This window comes from Leiobunum rupestre, chromosome 7 (genome assembly GCF_980474605.1).
Source record: "Leiobunum rupestre chromosome 7, qqLeiRupe1.1.hap1, whole genome shotgun sequence".
In the NCBI taxonomy this organism is placed as follows: Eukaryota; Metazoa; Arthropoda; class Arachnida; order Opiliones; family Sclerosomatidae; genus Leiobunum; species Leiobunum rupestre.
In genome coordinates, this window is record NC_143390.1 from 18193150 (window position 1) to 18215276 (window position 22127).

General features: G+C 36.4%; 3 protein-coding genes across 7 annotated transcripts in view; 2 read left to right on the forward strand and 1 right to left on the reverse strand.

Annotated features, from left to right (window-relative positions):
* Positions 1 to 11924, forward strand: part of Pino (protein pinocchio) — a 44242-nt gene extending 32318 nt beyond the window's left edge. The window contains exons 1-4 of one of the 2 annotated variants that reach the window (XM_090154654.1): positions 9599 to 9830; positions 10509 to 10809; positions 10881 to 11010; positions 11270 to 11924. In XM_090154654.1, the coding sequence (XP_090010780.1) occupies positions 9803 to 9830; positions 10509 to 10809; positions 10881 to 11010; positions 11270 to 11422 (612 nt within the window). In that variant the 5' untranslated portion in view covers positions 9599 to 9802 and the 3' untranslated portion in view covers positions 11423 to 11924. Of the gene's footprint in view, positions 1 to 9598; positions 9831 to 10508; positions 10810 to 10880; positions 11011 to 11269 lie in introns of those variants that run through there. The other variant, XM_090154653.1, reaches the window with a different exon arrangement.
* A 643-nt stretch (positions 11925 to 12567) lies between these two features.
* Positions 12568 to 15304, reverse strand: T3dh (Type III alcohol dehydrogenase). Of its 3 annotated transcripts, XM_090154650.1 has the most exons (15): positions 15287 to 15304; positions 14995 to 15134; positions 14882 to 14934; positions 14749 to 14807; positions 14628 to 14681; positions 14395 to 14549; positions 14141 to 14337; positions 13862 to 14045; positions 13711 to 13795; positions 13464 to 13531; positions 13300 to 13398; positions 13163 to 13241; positions 13004 to 13100; positions 12791 to 12948; positions 12568 to 12733 (listed from the first exon to the last, which is right to left on the reverse strand). In XM_090154650.1, exons 2-15 carry the CDS (start codon positions 15045 to 15047, stop codon positions 12650 to 12652), a joined length of 1425 nt encoding a protein of 474 aa, XP_090010776.1. In that variant the 5' UTR covers positions 15048 to 15134; positions 15287 to 15304; the 3' UTR covers positions 12568 to 12649. The 3 variants fall into 3 exon arrangements, with proteins under 3 accessions (XP_090010776.1, XP_090010777.1, XP_090010778.1); XM_090154651.1 differs by lacking the exon at positions 15287 to 15304 and having other exon boundaries at positions 13464 to 13526; positions 13706 to 13795; positions 14995 to 15181; XM_090154652.1 differs by lacking the exon at positions 15287 to 15304 and having other exon boundaries at positions 14628 to 14661; positions 14995 to 15018.
* A 45-nt stretch (positions 15305 to 15349) lies between these two features.
* LOC149934951 (ras-related protein Rab-20-like) lies at positions 15350 to 16874 on the forward strand. Of its 2 annotated transcripts, none has more exons than XM_090154657.1 (5): positions 15350 to 15711; positions 15781 to 15874; positions 15941 to 16092; positions 16165 to 16261; positions 16319 to 16874. In XM_090154657.1, the coding sequence occupies exons 1-5, from the start codon at positions 15641 to 15643 to the stop codon at positions 16598 to 16600; spliced, it is 696 nt and encodes a 231-aa protein (XP_090010783.1). In that variant the 5' UTR covers positions 15350 to 15640; the 3' UTR covers positions 16601 to 16874. The 2 variants fall into 2 exon arrangements, with proteins under 2 accessions (XP_090010783.1, XP_090010782.1); XM_090154656.1 differs by having other exon boundaries at positions 15360 to 15711; positions 15941 to 16110; positions 16319 to 16870.
* Positions 16875 to 22127: the final 5253 nt, after the last annotated feature.

Sequence of the window (22127 nt, forward strand, 5' to 3'; positions counted from 1 at the left end):
TATAATTTTTTAAGTACATGTCATAAAACATGTAGTGAAAAAACTGCCACTTTCGAACCAAATCTTGAAATCCGCTAAGTGATCCAATAATGCAAGAAAGCAGTGTACAAAAAAATACCAATATTCTAGGTGATTCGAGTCAAAGTATACAGATATGCAGTAATTACCTCATTTTCCTATAATTCGCTTATTTCTATTACTATATTTTCCTATAATTCGCCTCTAAAATTCCTTTTTTCCTATAATTCGCCTCTAAAATTCCTATTTTTCCTATAAAATTTTTCCCTGGTCACCCTGCCCTTCCGACGGCAACAGGCGCTAAAGCGTCTAACCAATGAAAAATGTACATAAGAAAATGCGCGACTTTTGACGGGTTGCGTTCTCCTTGTGTGGGGTGCTGTGTTTGTTGCTCCTAGGTGACACCGACAAACCAACGTTTTTCTAGCTCAGTTTGAGTATTTATTTTCAGGGATTGGACATTTGGCAAAATAACGTAAAAACAAACAAATCTACATGGTTACCACGGGAAAAAGGAATTTTAAGGATTTGTAAACGCCACCATACATGTTTATTTAAAACATAACCTTTAACTTTACGCTAAAATATAAAATTTTAAAATGATTCGATATTATAGATTCAAATTTTTAACCCTGATCTACGATTTACTTCTATATGAAGTGTTTTACAAGATTATTTTAGTATTTAGTTTCTATAAGAAGGATACGAAGGTGGGGTGGCATAGTGGTTAGCACTTTCGCCTCGCAGCGAGAGGAGCCTGGTTCGATCCCAGCTTGTGGCAGTGGGTGAAAACTGGGAACAACTACTTCCGCGTTGAGTTTGAAGTTCTCTCCCCGCTGGTTTAAGGGGTTTTCCCTCGAGCTCTTCGGTTTCCCCTTTCCATAAAAACTTGTTCAGGTTAACGGTAATAGTTAGTGTAGGGAGCTGTTGGCTCGCGTGGCCTGAAGGGCTTGCCACCACCCTCCTACACGTTGTAACCCGGCCACCTGAATTATTGGCTTTACAAGTCGCTCGATGACTATTAGTAGCTGATTATTCTTATTACAGGGTTCGTACACGACCGGGAATACCTGGAAAAGTCAGGGAATTTGAAAATGTTTCCAAAAGGTCAGGGAAAAGTCAGGGAATTTGAAAATGATTCCCAATGGTCAGGGAATAGTCAGGGAAATTTAAAATGGTCCAAATTAGTAAGGGAATTTTAAAATTGTCCAAAAAATATTCGGCAAATAAATTTTTGAAAAATGTATTAAAAATACATAATTAAAATTTTTCAAGATTTTACCTCAAAACATAAATTTAATCTACAAAAATGGACAGGGAAATTTGGCAATTTAGTCAGGGAAAACCTGGAAATGTCAGGGAATTTAATTCCGGAAATTTTGTACGAACCCTGTATTAAATAAAAAAAACAAAGATCGGTTGTCTTGCCGAATGAGCCCGTTATCGTAACAACTACGAGATTGGCAGACGCCCGGAAAGATGCGTTTATGGAAAAATATTGGTATCCCTCGCCATCTAGATGGAGAAAGTGCAGGGCGCCCTCTCTCGCTGACACGTGATCCCTAGGTGACGAGCGGCGATATACTTATCTGGACATTCGTCGCGTTGTCTCCCCCCCTCCCTGTACTCCACTCTATAAATCCCCTTTTTGCGAATCTCGTGTATTCCGGACTCCCCCAATTTGATCCCTGATTCTTCCTCCTCGAGCAGAGTGCGGAATCGTATCATCTTCGCGTAGTTGGCAGCCGGCCAAGATTTCGGATGACGTGTGGGGGAAGGGGTGGCCGAAAAGGGAGAGTCATTATATAAAGCATCGGCTGCCATCAACTTGGAAATTAGTTTGATCCGAGAGCCCAACCACGCCGAATACTTTCACCGAGATTTTCCGGCGAGACCACAAAGAGAGCGCTTTATAAATATTACGCGCCTCAGTTGTTTTTACGAAAATTGACTTTTGACCTATTGCCGTGTTTGTTTATTTAAAGAAGGCGCTTTTGTCGGTGAGTGTTTAACTCTTTTTCTTTATTTTGGTTTTCCGATTGTTATTGTTTTGATTTCCGGGCAATTAAGCTTAGTTTTTAACTTCTGATAAAAGTAAAATGTAAAAGAAAAGTTTTGGCCTTAATAAGTCAGGGAAAATCTCTTAAAATGGTCAGGGAAAACAGGGAATAGTCGGGGAATTTGAATCGGAAAATTTTGTGGCCACCCTAGTAATGTAAATTCGAGGTTTGGTTGGTGGCGTATTTGGGGGTCGAGTGCCCCTTCAGATACGGGCCTGTTTATAACGCCTTACTTCAATCAGTGGTTTCGTTTACATTAGGATTTACACCAATCTTGTTTGCTTTACCTTTCTAGCTTACTTCATTTCTTTTATACATCATATTTTCTCGTATCTTTCTATCGTGTAATAAATGGGAATTTCCAACACTTCATTTTTGCGGTGTAATGTTTTGCCCCTTTCGGTTGGCCGAAAAAACGTGAGTCGACAGCTGTTCCAACAACGAACGGGTACGGCCTTCTCGATTATATTCGTGTTAGCAGAAGTGCGTAATTTAAATCTTACGAAAAAAGTATACCGTTTCCTATATGTCGGATGTTATTTGCTTGAAATACTTGCATTGATTTGTTTAGAACTGGAAGTAGACTTAAATTGTTTAAATAAGGGTTGCCACACGTCAGGGAATTTAAAAATGGGCCTGAAAGGTCGGGGAATTTAAAAATGGGCCTGAAAGGTCAGGGAATTTTCAGAATTTGTAATAGTCAGGAAAAGTCCAGGAAATTAAATTTTCTCTTGACACTTTTTGAAGGTTATTTTACTATGACAAATTCTATGATTATCATTTATTTCTTTGAAATTTCGCTAATGTTTTCAACATAGCGATAACTTTTTTACTAAAGTATGAATATTACATTTTTAACTTCTGATAAAAGTAAAATATACAATAAAAGTTTGGCCTTAAAAAGTCAGGGAAAATTTCTTAAAATGGTCAGGGAAAACAGGTAATAGTCAGGGAATTCGAATCTGAAAATTTCGTGGCAACTATGAAATAATTAAAATAGTTTATGTTATCAAAAGTACGTGATATATTAATCTGGAAGTATCTTTTCATATACAGTTTCCCGCTGATTTTCCAAGATTAATTTTGGAAAAAAATATAGAGAATAGAATAAACAATGATATTGTTAAAATATGATTTTATATAAGATAAGATAATATAGAGCTCGTACCCTAGATTCGAAATAACTGTTTCGCTCGTAGTCAATAGCGTGTACCCACTTCCTGTCTATAGATAAAACAACGGCGAACTTTGAACTATAGTTGGTTACCATGGTATCCATGAAGCAAATGTTTTTAGAGTTCCGGCTAGGGTACGACCTCTATATCTTTGATATTAGTTATTATCACTATGGAGTAGCCCGCGTAGATGGATGTCCGTAGCAAATAGTACCACGAAGTCTGACGAACTTAATCATTTTTATGACGTCAAATTGTCAATTGTGTAATGAAATTAGTTGTTTTCCATATCAGCGGATTGTGCCCGGGGTCTCGCGTAACACCTGTTCTCTTCCTTTCTCTAAAACAGTCATTTCAATAATTGTCATTAGGATTATCTCCACTTTGAAATCCAAATTAATTCTCGATTCCGCCGCCAGGGGTAGTTGGACGATCCGACTGCGAGGCTCGTCTTACAGGGAAACATTAATGATATTCACTTAAAGGGAAAATGATTAGCGATGCTTATATAACGGCCCCCTTTCTTAAGTTCAATTTCAAGGCTAATGTCTTTTTCCAAAATGTGTTGACTTCCTTACCGACGTACGCGTAAACCAAATTAATGTCTTCTAGAATATTCTAACCATTACTTGGCAAAAAAGAAAATATTTTCTATTTTGCAATTTACTTAATAAATCCGCGGTACCTCTAATGTTTTGGGGTTTTTTAGCGGAAAAAACCCCCCGGGTTTAATTTTGTTAAATAAAGTTTAACTATTTATTAGCTCAACTTGCAGTTTTATTTATCACATTTATTGATTTAATTGACTCCCGAAAAACGGAATAAAATTTGAGACTAAACTAAAAATGCATAAGCTTCCACGAAAACGGAAGATACTTTATACTCAAGGTAGTATGTGCTCGCCGTCTAACTACGACAAATAAATGCCGTTAAAATAAAGACTAAATAAACAGCGTACGTTTTACGTGCTACAAATTTAAAGGTGGGGTGGCGGAGTGGTTAGCACTTTCGCCTCGCAGCAAGAGGAGCCGGGTTCGATTCCAGTTTGTGAATATTCTCTGCCCCTTCATCTTTATTAGTTTCTTAAACTTCTATTCGTAGAAATTTTCCTTTTGGACCACTTGTCTTTGTCTAACGTTTAGGTCGTTATTTTTAGGTAACTATTTCTTAATCAAATACAAGTTGTAGAACGGTCTGCTTCAGAAAGCAAGGGTTTTTTTTGTTGAACACCAAAAACATTTCACGGCGCCACTCGTGTTAATTTTCGAAATTAGGTAACGGAAAAAATGTGCCCCCTCACAAAAAGCTACTGCCCCTTAACGAAATTTTTCTGGCTACGGACCTGACTAGCATGCTGGTCGGAACAAATGACTTGGTATTTTCGTAAATATTGGTCGGTTACTCTTCTGTCCTTGGCCCTATTCAGTATTGGCTTTTTTACGTATCCGCGTAAACATGATAAATTCATAGTCAAAACAAAGACCGTCACAAATCATGACTTTTTCCCCGAGTATTTTTACGCTTTCCTTTCTAGGCTGGGCTTAATCGCGTTGACCCACAGCGTGACGAGTATTTGCCCCTTATCTATGGCGACCGGGTTAGCACTTTCAGACGAGCTAAGACTTCGTATACCGTACCGTGTCAAGGCTGTTAATCCATACTACTTTACGGAAAGTTTACCCTCTAGACTTTACGTCAAAAACAAACAAACTTTGTTGACGTAATGTGTCACCTGTCGTAAGAGGTTAATTACGATAAAAATAGTACAAAATGAAACGCTGCGCCCTCGGTCTATTTATTTGATCCATTCCTTGGCTGCATGGATGATGAGTTCGTGTAATTCTATCGCGAGGTTTTCGGTTGCTAAACATTAGATAACGAGGCTAGGTTTTTTTGCGGACTTAAGGCCCTCGTTTGGCGGGGTTGTCTTATAGCCCTGATGTTAAATGTTACAACCTTCCTTCGACTTTGCGGTTTTTGATCAGATTTGGAAGGAGAGAAAAAAAAATAAACTCTGGGAGGTTTAAAATTTCGTCCTTTTGGAAATTGTTCCGAATGGTCTCGGTGCTACGACCTACATCTTAATTCGAAAGTAGTTTGAACGTTAACGAAGCCGAGGCTTAGAGAAAAACCGCGACTTTATATAGTCGGAACTAGCGAGAAGTTACTTAAAAATAGTGACTTTGGGGTATTTAGGGAAAGCAGGCATGCCGCGTATTCCTTGTTCCGGCAGTGTGACTCCCGACTTTCTGGAGACGGTTTTTTTTACCACGGCGCTCTTGGCAACAGTCGCTGCAAACTGAGAATATTTCTGTTTGTCGCGCTCGATAGAGGTTGTTGGTATAGTATTCTTGAACCTGAGATTGTCGAATCTCGAATCCCTCTTTGGGATTTTTCAAAGATTTTGTTTAGATCTCGGGGACTTTCCGGTGCTACCCCTCGTTTGGATCTTAATCGCGCCCCGCGGAGAGGTGTTTCCAAACTGAGCGCTTTGCGAAAACCTTGAAATTTGTTTAAGAATCTTTCTATACACGTTGCTTTTTCTTCAACCGCTGGTTTGAGGGGAATAATAGTTCTTTGTTCCGACGCCAGATTTAAATTTGAATGCTACCGTAACCCGCGCCAGTTCTTTCAAGGAGAACTTTAATGATACGTTTCGACTTGAATGTCTGCCATATAAAATACCTCAAATCAAAATATTATGGTTAGACCCTACGGTAGTGGTTAAACGCGCTTTTAAACTGTTCCTACGCTTTTCATCGGGTTTCTGTTAATTCTTTCTGAAATTCCATTTACTCGTTATACTAATGTGAAGGTTATATTCACTTATTATCTTAACGCTTAAAATAGTAAAAAAATCGAATACAAGACATTATAACATTTATCTTAATACTTTGTAAAATTTACCTATAACCAACAAATTTACCCACACTAATTGTTTGGTGTTGGTCCATTTGATCGAAAAATATGTGATCGACAGTCGATCATTATACGTTGTAATTGATCGAAATTCCATTTGATCGAATCCCATTTGTCATTTGTTTCATAAGATCGAACCTTCAAATGATCGAATACTATTTGATCGAATTCAAAAGTATGTATAGTACCAGTTGGTATGTTTTTATTTTACCGAATGTCAATATGAAGTGCAGAAGGAATAATGATGGAATAATTCATTGCTTTAACTGTATTAAGCCACAAAGATGAAGAGATTTTTACTTTATACACTATATGATGGAATTTTTTAGAACATCGACGATAACGGCCCGTTGTTTTTGTTGTTGCCTTTTCGATTTACTCCCAAAAACTAGTAGTTTTACCCTACAGTAGCTTTCGATCATTTGGGAATCGATAAAATAGACTCAAACCAATTGTTTTACTATTGTCAAGGCTATATTTGCTTTATTACCGTAACGCTTAAAATAAGCGACAAAAATCGGATGCAAAACATAAAATGCATATTCAAATGAGGTAAAAGCTATCTATAGGGAACTGGCTCGATTCATTTTTAAATTTAACGATATATTTTTAAACCCAATGAAGTTTTTCATTCGAAATATTTTCTGCGAACTATTTCGCTATGGGCTGTTTACTAGGTTCCACTTTTAATGTATGTAACTTAATATATAAATGAATAAGAAACTGATAGAGGAAAATAATATATATATATAGAAGGGTATAGTCTCGAAAAGTTTGAAATTCCTGAAGCCGTTAACCTCAATTTCTTTCCCCAGAGGTTTAAGAACTTTTAAGAGTTGAAGACAAAGATTAAGAAGGGGTGGAACTCTCGAGTCGGGTTTGTCACCCGTTCCCGACTGCGTAGTAAACAATAAATTAAGTGGGAGAAAGTTTTAAAAATCTCTGGACTTAAAAATATATAAATTTGGATTCTGACACATACAGGAGGGGGGCAGTTTAAAGAATGTTTTCCAACTCAGCCGAAATATCCATTTTTCTTTTATCGCTCCTCTTTTAAAGATATATCTTCGAGTTGTCAGCCGGGGAAATGAGCGCCTGAGCTATCTCGGATTTCTGGCACATTTTAAACTTCCTAGTATAGTTTCACCGCCAACTCGCGTTATTTATAAATGTTTGTACAATATTATATTTGTAAAAGTCGCTTTCTATCATCATAAGCCTATAATATTGTTCGATTAGTACGTCTCTTTGGTAAATATTTAACTGAGAGCTATTCGGGGAAGAAAATAGCGCTGTCAAAGACTTTGTTCTTACAAAGTCTTTGACAGCGCTATTAGTGGATTGAAAACTGCGACAGTCTCGCTGTAAAACAACGAATATTATAGGCTTTACGTCTAATTTTAATACAGAGCTGCTTCACATCAGGGAATTTTAAAATGGGCCTAAAGGGTTATTAAATTTTAAAAATGTGTAAAAGTCAGGTCATTAAATTTAATCTTGACACGATGGGAAATTTACTCTAGTTCTATTACACTGTGATTATAATTTCCAGGAAAGGTTCGCTAATTTTCTTAAAGTTAAACTGAAATATAAGTCGATATCAATGTATTAACTTCTGATAAAAAAATGAAGTATAAAGTGAAAAATTGTCTAATTTTGGCCTTAAAAGTCAATCAAAATCTCTTAAAATGGTCAGGGGATTTGAATCTGAAAATAATGTGGCAACCCTGTAATAAATTTCAATCAATTTTGTCAGGTGTGTTATTGCGCAAAATATGTATAACAGAGATGACGTATTTCTTTTTACTGAAAGCGCGTATATTTGTACGTTCCAAACTATATTCTGGCGGTTTTATCTCAAACTCGGTTCCTTTGAATTGACGTTATTTTTAGCTCGATATCAGTCGTTGTAATCTAGAAAGTCATTTCCAAACCCCACTCCCTCTACGCGGTTAAAGAGCTTTTTTGATACGAAACTAGCAGGGTAAGTACGTTGGGAGTGAATTTTGAATCTCGGTTGACTTCATTAAATCTGGAATTAGAATTACGGTGCGTTTTTGTTATTGTTTCGGACAGGCATCTGATTCGGCGGTGAGCTGTTGGCCACTATCGATTGCTTAAAGGTGTTTTTGGAATGTTTTCCTTTAATCCCTTTTTAATGACAGCGTGGTAAATTAAAAACTGCAGCTACACTTTTTGATAAAAAGGCTTAAAGGTGTTTCGCTTATACAATTGAACCGTAACTTCCTCGTATGTCATAGCTAGGTTTGTTGGGTTTTTCTATCGTTGGAAATCAGTTGCGTAGCCAATAATTCTCCAAGGAGCAGTTGAAAGGGGATATAAGAATTTCACTAATGCTAGGAAAAAACCATCTAAATTTTTCACTAGACGTGATACTACCAATGTTATTCACGGGCTCCCGTTTATTTTATAAAATACGTTTTCGAGGGAAAATGTATTGCGGAAAAAAATGGTTTATATAGTTTAATTATTACTTTTTAAATAGTTCTACGTAGAAATACAGGTGATAAATATTAATCCCCGATTCAGCGAGAAAATCACACCCAATAAAAAGATAATCGACACTTCGAAAGTACACGGGACAAATATTTTATGTACTTCTGGTACCATAAACCGTAGGTCGAAATTGAACCCTTTTTCATTGTTTTGATCAAATAATGATTATACTAAAATGGCTTAGTGTAGCGGTTAATTGTACATTTGAATAATTCTTTTCATCGTACCGCTCCGATTACTGTCACTTGTATTGTTTTCCCCGGCATTCATTGTATTTTGTTTACCGACCTGTAACGTATTCGAGGCTATAATTTCCAACATACGCGCTGTTGACTTGATTGCATCGTACGCGTCTCCATATAATTTTTCCCAATGACGTAGGTTTTCCGTTTTAAGCAGGTATTATAACGTTTTATACGAGCTCATTCGTATTTATCCCCTCGGGTTGAACGGGGTAAAGATGATATAGGAGAGGGGGGGGGGCGTAATGTCGTTCGTGACTTTGAGACTTATTTCCCTGATACGTCTACTCGAAAATAGATTTTCGGCCGCTCTCGCGCCTGTACGGTTTTGTTCCCCGCATTACCTCCGCAATTTGTGCGACTACCGCGGATTTTCTAATTCAACTACTGGTACCTCGTCGATTTATCAATTTTATATTTGCGTAGTATATTTTAATATAGAGATAATAATTTTCATTCAATACGAAAGAGAGCGGTTTCGAGGCGTTTGGGTGGCGCGCTCCTATTCGTTGGCTGCTCCTCGGAGATCCTCTTCCAGACGTAGCTCGCGCGAAGGATAACCTGTCGCGTTCTCGCGTCTGACGTCAGAAGTTTCCCCCTACGTCATCGCACCGTTTCGGAGCGGCTGCGGCAAGCGCGCTCTCCTCTACGCGTCAATGACAGTTGTGACGACGAAGTCTAATCCGAAGGTTTTCTCCACGGAATCCGGTATATAATAGCGATTCTCTGGAAAATTCATAATTCGGAAAGACTTCTCGTCTGGAGATAGGTGCTGTTGGTCGTCGTTGTTAATGATAATTGGATAGGTGGAAACGTTCCAAGATATTTACCAGTTTAGTTAATTGTTTTTGACTGGGACGCGATTGATACGATGGAATCCCAAAACGACGCGAAAAAAAGTAAGCTTCCAAAAATATGTTTACCGTTAAATGTTCGTCAATTTTTCTCGGATAGTTGGTGTACAGCGAGGAGTTTTTATTTAGGCCAAATTTGACAGTTTGGTTTCTCTACATTACTTTAATTATATCGATAACGGGTGTAGTTTGTTCTGGGTCTACCAGCGAAAGCGTCAATTTAATTAAAAATAAATTATATCGCGTAGGTGTTATCTCCCGCCAGTAAATTAGGATTGTAAATATTTTAATAACCAGTTTTCGCGCGAAATAATACGAAATTTATAACGGTTTGCTTTTGTTTCGTTCGGGATGGAGGTTACCCTTTGGGTTTCTGGCGATACGGGTCGAGTTTCTAAATCATTTTCCTGTCAGAAATTCCGCTTCGGTGTCTTTCGGCATACGCGCGCTAAAGTCTTCCGGGTCCGTTATAACTGGTTCTTCCGCTTTTACGCGAAAAAATATTGTTCTTTACCCCGCTTGAGCTAATATTGCGTGACTAGTTTGGTTTCTTTTTTATAATTTAAATTTTGACTTTACGCGAGGTTCAAAACAGACCCGAAATTTGTGATCATGTCATAACAAAAAAATAATAATGAGACTATAGAATTATTATATTAGTCAGCATCCTGTCACCGAGACGAGCGATGGTTTTAAATGTTTTTATCTTTTGTCATTTTCTAGGCATTCACATCAGACAATCTAAATCTGATTCCATACTTCAGTTGTCGACCTCCCAGTCGTTCTATCAGCTAGAGAACATTGAAAACTATAACAGGAATAACCTCAACCATCCCAGGAATCGAAGCGTTTTAACATTTGGCTGGTCCAACGCTACCAATTATCTTAATAGCTTTGGAGTGGGTTTAGAAGAGCTGGGTTCGGACACACATCCAAATAGCGTCGACGACCTCAACAGTTCCGCTCCAGACACGACAATGCTCACTATCGAAGGATTAAAAAATCACTATAACTCCTGTTTCACGTACGTTTCCCCCTTTTTTCCATTTCATTTGAATAATACGAAATTTAATCGTCTTTATTTGCTATAAATAGATGCGGAGTTAGTTGGCAAGAAGATCACGTTTCGTTGGATTGTTCCGAATGCGGTGGATATTCCATGAAACGCCCTTGTCCACGATGCGAAGGACAATGCAAAACTGTGTGGACCAGAGATTTGGCAGCGGTAGGTTTCATTTTGTCATACGCTTTTCGCGGACAGCCAGGCGTTACAATTCTACGAACCGAAAAATAACTTGTCGTTCCTTTAATCAGTAGTCAGCTGATAGTTCAATCAAAGACATACTATCTTTAGTGTACCTTTGATTAAGCTACCAGGTAACTATATCACTTATTTGTAAATAAAACAAGTAGTCGCGATAATTTAGCGCGTTATATAAGCAGCAACGCAAATTTGGTTTTAACGTATTTGTTTGTTTTTACAGTCTCATAAAGCGCACAAAGCACAATGGCAAGGCGATTGCAAACTCTGCAATGAAAACAACCTATTACAAGGGCTTTTGCAGAACAAATTGAGTTCGGATACATGTGACAACTTGCTTTCCAAAGCGTTGGACCAATTAAGTACTCCATTATGAGGATGTGTCAGTAATAGGCCATGAGATGATCTCCGTTATTTTATAATACATGAAAAGTAGTGTCGCGAATGTTAAAAAAAATCAAATTTGTTATTTTTACAGTTTTTAAATAAGGCGTACAATAATTTATCTTCATACGTAAGAAAAATAAATTCTGACATGTAAAAAAACTTCATTAACTCAATATTGACATATTTGGTTTTTTTTTAACGTATTGTAGCTATTTTCGGATACGGTTGCTAGAAAGGTGTGCAACACTTAAAACAATGTTAAGTATCGGGTAGCGTTTAAAATATGGTTCCAAACATTTTTCGTGCCATGATTCTTGAAGTATTTTTAAAACAAAAAAAAATAAAAAAATTACTCTAGCTATTATTGTAAAAAAAAAAATGATAAAATATTTTTGTACAGCCATCTTGTATTTTTAAGTTATCATTCTCATACGAAACTAAAAAAAAATCCAGTGTACAGGATTGAATAAATTTTCACCCTGTTAAAACAATGTTATACTGTAAATGCTAAAAATTGGCATAGTTTTAAAACCAAATAACTCTTAAGAGCTTATGGATTATGTTTTGCTTTGTGATTAATTTAGAACATTGGACTACTGACTAAGATCAGTTCAATTTATCCTGTATTAATTCACTCGAACCCCGCCTTTGAGTGTGTACTGCCCTTAATTTCACTATATCGCGGACAATGGAAAAAGTTTGAAGTGGAAAATGTTGAAATAGACGTTTTATATTTTTTATAAAATCCAGATTTATAATGAGTAATTATTGTAAAAAAAATCAAGTAAATTAAGAAAAATTGTTCACAGAAAAAATGAAACAACAGTAAACTAAACGTTTTGGTTTTTAAGAGTTTAGAATAATGTGCTTCCTATAAATAATACTACTATATTGAAAGTGATGTGATGTTTTTAATTTGCGGTAATCCTTTAGTAGTTATAATTTAATTCAGGAGGTTAAGATTTCCGCTTTTAACTTATAAGGCTGGTTTCCCATGCTTAAAACTTTGACAATATTACTTTCTCTTGTAACTAGATTGTAAAGAAAATATTTATTCCCGCTGAAAGTAATAGTTTAGGTTGAATTTTTCATGTGAATAATTTTCTTTTCATTAATAAAATATTTTATCCTGGAAACATAATTATTTGAACTTTAATTCATAGGCTATAAAAAATAATGGTAAATCTTTAACATGTGTATAAATGTATACGTAAAGTTAATATACAATCATAGAATTTTCAAAAATTTCCGTTAACACTTTCTCAGTGTGGGCTCTTGGTGATAATTTTGTCACTCTTTCCTGTAATTTTAACAGATTAGTTTGAAAATGAACCGGATTATTTTGGGTATAATTTACTTGAGGTAAGGTTTGTTCCACCAAGTGTGGTATATCCGAGGTAGTAAAGCCAAGAGCAGATAGGCCATTGTCAATCTTCATATAACTCATAAATTCTTTTACAGTATCCGATAACAGCAGACCAGCATCTGCTTTTTTCACTCCAGTTATGTTTTTACCTATTTAAAGCGTGGATTTTAGGGCTAAGAATTTTTATTTAAAATTAAATTGAACCTAAGGCTTCAGCTGCTTCAAGGTGCCTTTCTGGACACGCTGGTGATGTAAACTTGAATACAGCTGGTGCTGTTATCACCACCGAGAGTCCATGAGGCTTAAATTCAAATTAATTTTATAAGGAAGACATTTTTAATTAGTTAGCTTTTTTTTCTTTACTATTAATGGGTGATCTGTTTTATAACCTTCAACCGTATAATTCTTCACTTGTCCCGAAATTGGATACGACATTCCGTGGCTAAATATTTATAATTTACTTCAAAGCTGGTTTTTTTGTTAATTTTCAAGACATTTACCACAAATGGACACCAGCATTTCCAAATCCAACTCCAGCAAAGCTGCTGGCCAAATGCATTTGCGATAATGCTTCGGTATCTTCTCTATTATCCACAGCTCTTTGAAATTAGAATAACCATTTTAATATGATGGTTTTTAATAAGTTTATGCGGATGCTTAGTACCGTTTAAAATATTTTTTCAACATTCTCAGGGTATTCAAGGCCCAAATATCACTGACTGGATTGCTACCCTGAAAATTAAAATTGTATTTTTTTATTTTTAACATTGTCTTTTTTCTGGCATTAATAATTTCAATAAATTTTTGTGCACTGATAAATTAATCTAAAAGGAAATGAAGTATACTAGGCAATTAATTTTTTTTTAAATCAGTCTGTTTATATTAAATCAATTTAAATAAGACAACAATGCCTGGTAAGCTGGTCTCTCCATCGGGGACTGAGGACACGGAGACCTCAAATGGTAAGGAATGGCAGTGTATGATTCCAAAGCGTGGCTTATAATTTTGGAAACAATTTTTCAATTAGAAAAAGGAAATTAATAGTGCATTTTTTTAACTAACCAGAGGACATCGAATCCACTAAAAGCAGCCACTCTGTTGGGTAAATGTTTAAGATGCAGAGGGTCTATAATTCCAAGTGTGGGGCATAATGCCCTATTAGCAATTCCAGTCTTAGTTTCCAGTTTAAGATAATCAAATATGGCTATTCCAGTTGTTTCACTTCCGGTACCAGCAGTTGTGGGGACTGTGAAATAATGGTTATTAAGTACAACCATTGGCCCCTGGATTATCCAGGGGGCAATGGTACATCGTATTTTCTATAATATGAGCATTCAATACTGGCTATCATTGGCTTTAGTTTGCAGGTAACTGGTTTTCCTTTACCCACAGGAGAATTAACGTAATCGAGAAAATCAGCTTCAGGATCTGATGAGTATAAATTGGCAGCTTTGCACGTGTCCATAACAGAACCCCCACCAACAGCTAAGAAGGCATCAAATTTTCCCTTCTTTGCAAATTGAATTGCATCCTGAAAACTGACGAATAATTTTTATATTTTCAAATTGAGACATTTTTTACCTAATGTATTTTACCTTATATCAGAGGGCTCTACTCTGACATCTTGGTATAGCTCGTAGTTCACTGTATTTTTATGCAAAGAGTCCAAGACCGCTTTTACAGGTGGTAGTTTGGCTAAATTTTGGTCTGTTATGACGCAGACTTTTCTGGCATTTAGTTGCTTCAAATCCTGGTTAAGTAAATTATATATTTTAACTTTTTAAGCTATTATTCACCTTTTGAAACATAATAATAAAGTACAATTCACCATTCCAACTTCTCTCGTTACCCCTGGCCCGTACCTAATATTGGATGTTTTCATCTGTTATTATATGAAATTACGTTATATATTTGTTTAACATTTGTAATTTCTACCATTATAAGTTTACCTCAAAGGCATAATCTGTTGAAACTAAAGCTTCTCTAGCTTTATTTCGCCAAATATTTACTGAAATGTAAATATGACCCCCAAATGTTTAATGTTTAATTTCAAATTATTTTCTCTTAAGTGTATGGACATACATTGTGGTAATGATTGCCTAAAAGGCGTTCCACCATGAGCAGGGCATCTACAGCTGTATGAAAAGAGTATGAGGATTGAAAATTATAATTAATTTTCCATATGCGTAATTTACTTGGAAATGGAAATGGCTCTTATTAAATTTGTAGCTGCCTCACGGGAACCCATTACTATTTTTGTTTTAAACAAAATGAATTATTCGAATAGATTCTATCTTCTGGCATCTGAAGCCTCCGTGAATACGTGTTCGCCACTCTTAAGATAAAAAATAATGCGTTAACCCATGTCACTCTGAAGGTCATGAAAAATGGGGGTGAAACTCTAGGTTAAATCATAACACCCCTGTCTTAAATTTTTTTTACCCGGGTCATTCAAATCTTTCGTTGCCAATGGCAACGTAACCTTACCTTTTTTTTTTCATTTTCGCATCAATCCTTTACGCAAGACTATCGTTGATATTTCAATATTGTTATTTTCGTTACACATTTCACGAAGGATTACCAAACGATTTTTAAGTAGAATTTTCGGATTATTGTAATTTTGGCCTTTGTTTGGATTCTTTGGAAGGTGTTTTATTTTTCTGTGAAACACGCCAGCTGTTTACAGACGACAGTGAAGCTGCCAAACAATCTAGGGTATTTTGTAGTGACAAATGGTCTTTTGATATCTAAACTTTTATGAGTCATCGAAGGTCTTGAAACTTGGGAAAAGATATAGATAGCGCTTTTAATTTCGTTAAAGTTAAATGACAAAATACAAAGATGCCTTCCTCAAAAGTTTACCACAACTTCAATTCCAGTCCTCATGAACAGAAGCCTGTGATGAGGAAAGCGTGAGTTAAAATTATTTGTTTTGTTATTTGTTTAAAGAAACTTAAAAGATAATTTTCTGGAAACAATAGTGATTTGAAAGTTGTGATGCTTGGTGATTTGAATGTTGGAAAATCCTCGTTGGTAGTTAGATATCTAGACAGACGTTTTCAGGATACAGTTAGTGTAAGTATCTATGATATTCTCACTTGGAAATCTATGAAATTCATTGTTTTATTATAAATCGTATAGACAATTGGTGCTGCTTTTCTGCTGAAGCAATGGGGACATTATAATATTGCAATATGGGATACAGCTGGAGAGGAGAAATATCAAGGTTTAAATCTGTTCTATTGTCGTAACTGTTCAGCAGCAATCTTAATGTTTGACTTATCACATCGCAGGTCCTTCGAAACTCTTCGGTATAACTATTATTTAACTTTATTGATTGCAGTAATAATATTATTTCTTATCAGATCTAGGTATCTTCCACTATTAGAAAGTACAGAAGAATTTATTTTGAAAGTTATTGTTGGATCAAAGGCGGATTTACTTACAACCAATCAAAGACAAGTAGGTATTTTCCACGTTGATTAAAATTTAACTGTATTGATAAATGTATATCAATAGGTAACACGCGTAGAAGGCCGGGAACTAGCGAGAAGTGCCAATGAAAAATATTGCCAAACTAATGATATTCCTTATTTTGAAACATCTAGTCGTACAGGGCATAATGTCGACAAAGTTTATGAAATCATTTTTGAACATTTCTTCCCCAATGGTGGAACTAAACCACGTTCAAAGTCTTCTTCTTCGCTAAGCTTCCAACAAATTAATATTGGAGACAGCATTACCCTCTCCAGATCCAACAGTGATATACCTAAGAATGAAAATTGGAGTTGTTGCGTCTGAGTCTCAGAGTTTGTTTTTGGCGAGTACTTCGGTTATTTCGCAGTGATAAGAAAACCACACTCTCCTATTTTATTATTTTAGATTTATTAATGTCATAATGGCATATGATTATACAATAATGTGCCATAATTAGTGTTGATTTTAGATTCCTTTACTGAGATTTATATGTGTAATCATGTTTTGGCCAATGGAAATTTACATTCCCACATATCTTTTAGTGTTAAAAATCATAGCGTGAATGCCATTTACTATATTATTTTAGTTAACTGTATAATAATACAAAATAAAAGATTTCAAATATTTCTTAATGGGTATAGGCTTATTTTATTTCCAAATAATTTAGATTAAATTTTAATGTAATAGATCTTAGACTAATAAATCCCAGCAGGACTGGTATTGCCACACTTTACAACAGCGGATACATTTTAAAGTCTCCATCAATGTCCATTATTTAACATTTAAGGTGCTTATGAAATTAATTATTTTTGTACTCTCAGGGCCTGGGAAAGTATTTTGTGTCATTGGACTACGGAAAAAAATTAAAACCATCCAAAAAGTAAGTTTTCTTAAAATTCTCCAATATAATATATAGACCAAATGACTTCTGGACCAGTTAAAATCCATTCCCAACCATGAACATTTTAAATTCAACTTAAAAGTTGTCCTACCACCCATGTCCAATGAAGTTAATCATATATAACTTAGAATGCAATAATTCTATAGAGTAGTAGCACTCTGTAGCTTTGGCCATGGCCGCCATATTGTGGGCGCGAATTTTTTATGAGTAGGAAAAAGCATGGGTGACGTCGTGTGACGTAGCACTGCCATTACTCTTTGTTGTGTTTTGGTTGGAGGGTTTACTAATAAAGCAACACATTATCAAAAATAGATAGATATCTATCTATTTTTGCCATTATTCAATTGACGTTTATATGTACATAGATAATTTTGATGAATTAGTGCAAAATCTATTCTGGAACCCATTTTGCTGTATAAAATATCGTAATTGTTTCTATTATAAGTTATTATACGCTATCAGTTTAAGCCTTTGGTTTGATAATCAATTGAGCAAAGTTAAATGAGAGATTGCTTTGATAATACACTAGATGAAGAAGTATCCGCATTTATGCATTAGGTTTTGCCTATTGGGTTCTCAATAAAATACTATAAAAAGGATCAATTTTGATTAAAAAATTAGCCCCTTATTTCGGGGCCTGCCTAAGAAATAAGAATAGTAAATCGATCTATCGATTTAATATTTTCTTTCTCGCGAGTGCTCTACAAGTAGTGAATGCCGCGAAAGCCATTGTAGCATTTTGCACTAACGCTGAAACTTAACGCGAGATGTCGCTAGCGTAAAGAGGCTGCGGATTTTGAATGTCACGCCTACTGCCATCTAGTGAGGAAAGTGGTAACTTTGACGAATTACGACTATGGCTGCGTTCAGCAACTATCAACGGAGAAAAACCGTTGAGTTCTTTTAATCAACGCTACGTCACAAAAATCTAAAGTTGTTGTACGATTTATATAGTTCGCTGACTTAACGAACAAAATATCGTCTGCTACCCCTCCTTTAACTTTGTCGAATGACGTCACGACACCGATGAGCGACGGAAAAACCATCTCGCCCAGCCGATGTTTCCGCTGAGTCTCCGATGATCAACGTGACGTCAAAACCGGAAGTCAAAAAACCCGTTCAACAAAAAACCGCTGACCGTTGAGCTCAGCGCTGAGCTATTTTAGAGTTGTTGAACGCAGCCTATGTCGTCTAACCCCTGTAAAGTAAGCTTTCCCCACCACACTTTGTAAATCGACAATCTGAAAAAAGTTCTATTCTACTATTAAGCTAAATAAGACGATATTTATTCTAAATGGAAACGGTCCTTTCTGTTGACGATTTCAACGTTAATACAGTATTAATGTTGAAAGGCCTAGGCTTTCTTCCGCCTGTCCCCCTTGGAATTTTCTTACCCACGATGTTTCTCCTGCCATTTACGCTTCCCGCAAAACATGAGAAGGCCTGCTATGTGATCGGGACATTTTATGGGAGAGTTTCGTTTGTCCGACTTTTCTCATTTCGCGGCAGCAAAGATAATTTAAACTCGTACCCTAGATTCGAAATCACTGTCTCGCGCGTTGCCAATAGTGTTTACCCAGAGGCGTATCTAGGGTATGGCAGCCATGGCGCGTGCCATGGGCGCCACTTGACGGGGGGCGCCAAATTATGTTTTAAATTTTTTTTGGCGGTCTGCTTTGGTGTTGTGTTTTAGGTTTCTCTGAATGTTTATATTTCCGTTATATATATCTCTAAGATGAGATTAGATTTAGGTAACTTTCTGGAAAAATGCCTGGGGCAAAGGAAGGTTGTGTGAACTTGCTTTGCTAAGTATCGAGAGAGAAGAAATGGAAACAAGATGTCCCGGACATTTAAGTACACACAATCCCCCTGATGTAACTTTTAATCGCAAGAGGAATTTTACCGAAAACGTATTTTTCGAGTTACCTGGTTTTGGAAATAAGGTAGCGAAACGTGAACACGTTAATTTAAATTAATTTTTAGACAAATCGCATTTTTCGAGTTACCAATTTTTGGAAATAAAGTAACGACTTAGATGGTGCCTTTATAGAGCTCGGCGGAACAGATAAATTAACCGGAAAATTTTTAATTATTCATAAAAAATTTCGGTTATTAATTATTTATGAATATTATATGCGGTTATAAAACGAATTAATGTAAGTTTTTATTCGGATATTTTCGGCTATGGATAAAAACAAATAAAACTGATATTTCGTATCCAAACGACGAGCTCTACGCCTGTATCAATTGGCACAAAATTCAAATATGACAATGGTGCGTACGTGGGTTGTGGGGTCCCGCGAATTGGCCAAAAATCTCACTTAAAATTAAAAATCGTGTGTACGGCGGCTGGTTATAAAAATATTTAGTGGCACACTTATTCTTAACTTCTGGGCATAACAAATATTTAGGGTCACACTTATTTATTACGCGCCTGGTCATACGTTATTCTTATTTCAGGCAGGATTTCCATGGAATGCGAATTTAGCTTCAGCGCTTAAAGAATTCAGGTCTGACGTGAAATGCCTAATTAACTCACTTAAAATTAACTTTTTTCAACGCAACTGCAACCTAAGCTGGAATGGGCCTAGAAGTAACAAAACTTGTGGTTTTTGATCAAATCTTACTTACCTTCTTCCTGTCGTACGACGTGCGTAAAAAGGGCGTAAAACGTTGAGTGTCACGCTTATAATTACTTCTGGGCATACGTTGAAAGCTCGGCGCGAACGGCATTGAAAAATGTGAGAGGGAAACTGGCGTTTAGAACTCTATAGACACGCGGATTTACAATGGCGGAAGTTGCGGGGGTCCGTATACGCTGTACAAAATACCTCACTTAGAATTAAAATTAAGCAACGTAGTTCCAAATGTAGGTTATATGGAAACCACAGCTATTCAAAAATATAACTCTCATGAAAATCGGATTTAAATTAAGGAACGTTATGTAGACTTTTAGCCGGAAATATAAAACCGCGAAAATTGGGGTCCAGTAAATTAACAAGGAAACTATATTTAAATTTAATATTTACTGATATAACTGAAATTGTATATCCGCTGAATCCTAACCTAACCAAAAATAGTTTTTAACGTTATCGTACTTATTTTTAAATAAAATATCTACCACACAAAGCGAAACCACCAAAAATAGGAAATTGGGAATTTGCCCAACTTCTCGGGCTCCGATCCCAAAAATTACTATACTGCCGTCGAGCCTATAATAGTGCCTACCGATTGAGATATCAATCGCCTTTGTACCACTAACGTACCGCGAGCAATCGTTTGTACGGCCGCGGCGGCGGCAGCGACGTGGGCGGCGGCTACACAGTAGGTGATCGTAATACACACAAATCCCTAAGGATTTTGTGTAAAAACAGACTTCGACGATATTATTGACACATTTTCGTGAATCAAAGCCTGGAAGGTAACACTATAAGTTGGTTTCGAATTACACAATATTTCATTTTTTATAACTCTGACCACCGGGGAAGGGGCGCAATTTCTATGGTTTTCCATAGGTCAAATTTTCCTAGCTACGCCACTGTGTTTACCCACTTTCCGCCGGCAGGCTCCCCGCCAGCAATAGGCACAAGTAGGCACGTGCCTACGTTGAAAAAGTGTAGGCCTACTTGGGGGATCCCAAATATTTAAAAAGGTGGCTATGATTGGGCCTCCAAAATCGAAATAAACTTTCAGTTCGTAAGATTTTTACATTTGGGTCTTCTAAAAATGCTTATTTAGAAATCAGGTTTCTTTGCCAATTTCAAGAGGGTTAGAAAGAATGACCGCGATTCCAGATTTTTCCCTTAAAAACTTAATCTTTTGAACCGACTGAAATACTACATGCTAGGCAGAAAGGTGCACCTGACACCTGTTTGCCGTGGTGTCAATGAGAAGCTACAACACACTGTGTTACACCGAGGAGCAACAAACACAGCACCCCACAAAAGGATAACGCAACCCGTCAAAAGTCGCGGATTTCCTTTTTCAAGACTACTAAGCTATTAAAAACAGTCTTTTTCAAGACTAGTAAGCTATTAAAAACAGTCTTTTTCAAGACTAGTAAGCTATTAAAAACAGTCTTTTTCAAGACTAGTAAGCTATTACAAACAGTCTTTTTCAAGACTAGTAAGCTATTACAAACAGTCTTTTTCAAGACACATTGGATTTTGAGGTGTTGAAGGATAAACCGGAATTTTTTGCCAATATTCAACTTTAGAGAGATCCTGTTGTAACTGGGCGTTAGATGTGTTTGTACTAAGAATTTTGATAAGTTTTGTGTCATCTGCAAAGAGACTGGGGAAAGAATGGTTGACAGCTGAAGGTAAACTATTGATGTATATTGCAAATAAGAATGGTTAACATTAGGAGCGTACAGCTATGAAATTAGATATAAGAAAGGTATAAATCATTCTAACGGCGATGGACTAAGTCGTTTACCTTTATTATCAAAACTAATAACACCACCAGTATGTCTTCGCAATTAGCCAACTCAATCAAGGACCTCTCGACTCGATACAAGTAGCTGAAGAAACAGCAAAAGACCATATTTTGAAGCAAATCTACAAATTTGTTCAACAAGGGTGGCCAAACAAATTAGAAGAACATTTCAAGCCATACTGGAAGAGAAGATATGACTTGACTATTCATGAAGGAGTCTTATTAGCTATCGATCGGGTGGTCATACCGAAAACGTGCCAAGAAGTTATTCTGGATGAACTGCATAGCTCACACCAGGGAATGGTGCAAACAAAGCGATTAGCCAGGAGCAAAGTTTGGTGGCCAGAATTGAACACCAACATTGAGGACAGAATTAGAGCATGTTGAAGTTGTCAGCAAAATGCAACCATGCCAAAGGCTGAATACTTGAAGTGGCCCGAGGAGATCCAACCGTGGACTCATGTCCATATAGACTTTGCCGGACCGGTAAATGCGAAATATTTATTAATATTA

Bases quoted from the DNA above. Each gene is read 5' to 3' on its own strand.
- LOC149934951 (XM_090154656.1), top strand. From the start codon at position 15,641: ATGCCTTCCTCAAAAGTTTACCACAACTTCAATTCCAGTCCTCATGAA. The intron at 16,111-16,164 runs GTATAACTATTA...ATTTCTTATCAG, and splicing joins AGGTCCTTCGAAACTCTTCG to ATCTAGGTATCTTCCACTAT. The intron at 16,262-16,318 runs GTAGGTATTTTC...GTATATCAATAG, and splicing joins TTACAACCAATCAAAGACAA to GTAACACGCGTAGAAGGCCG.
- T3dh (XM_090154650.1), bottom strand. From the start codon at position 15,047: ATGGGTTCCCGTGAGGCAGCTACAAATTTAATAAGAGCCATTTCCATT. The intron at 14,682-14,748 runs GTAAACTTATAA...ATATAATAACAG, and splicing joins CAACAGATTATGCCTTTGAG to ATGAAAACATCCAATATTAG. The intron at 13,796-13,861 runs GTTAGTTAAAAA...CAAAATTATAAG, and splicing joins AGTGGATTCGATGTCCTCTG to CCACGCTTTGGAATCATACA.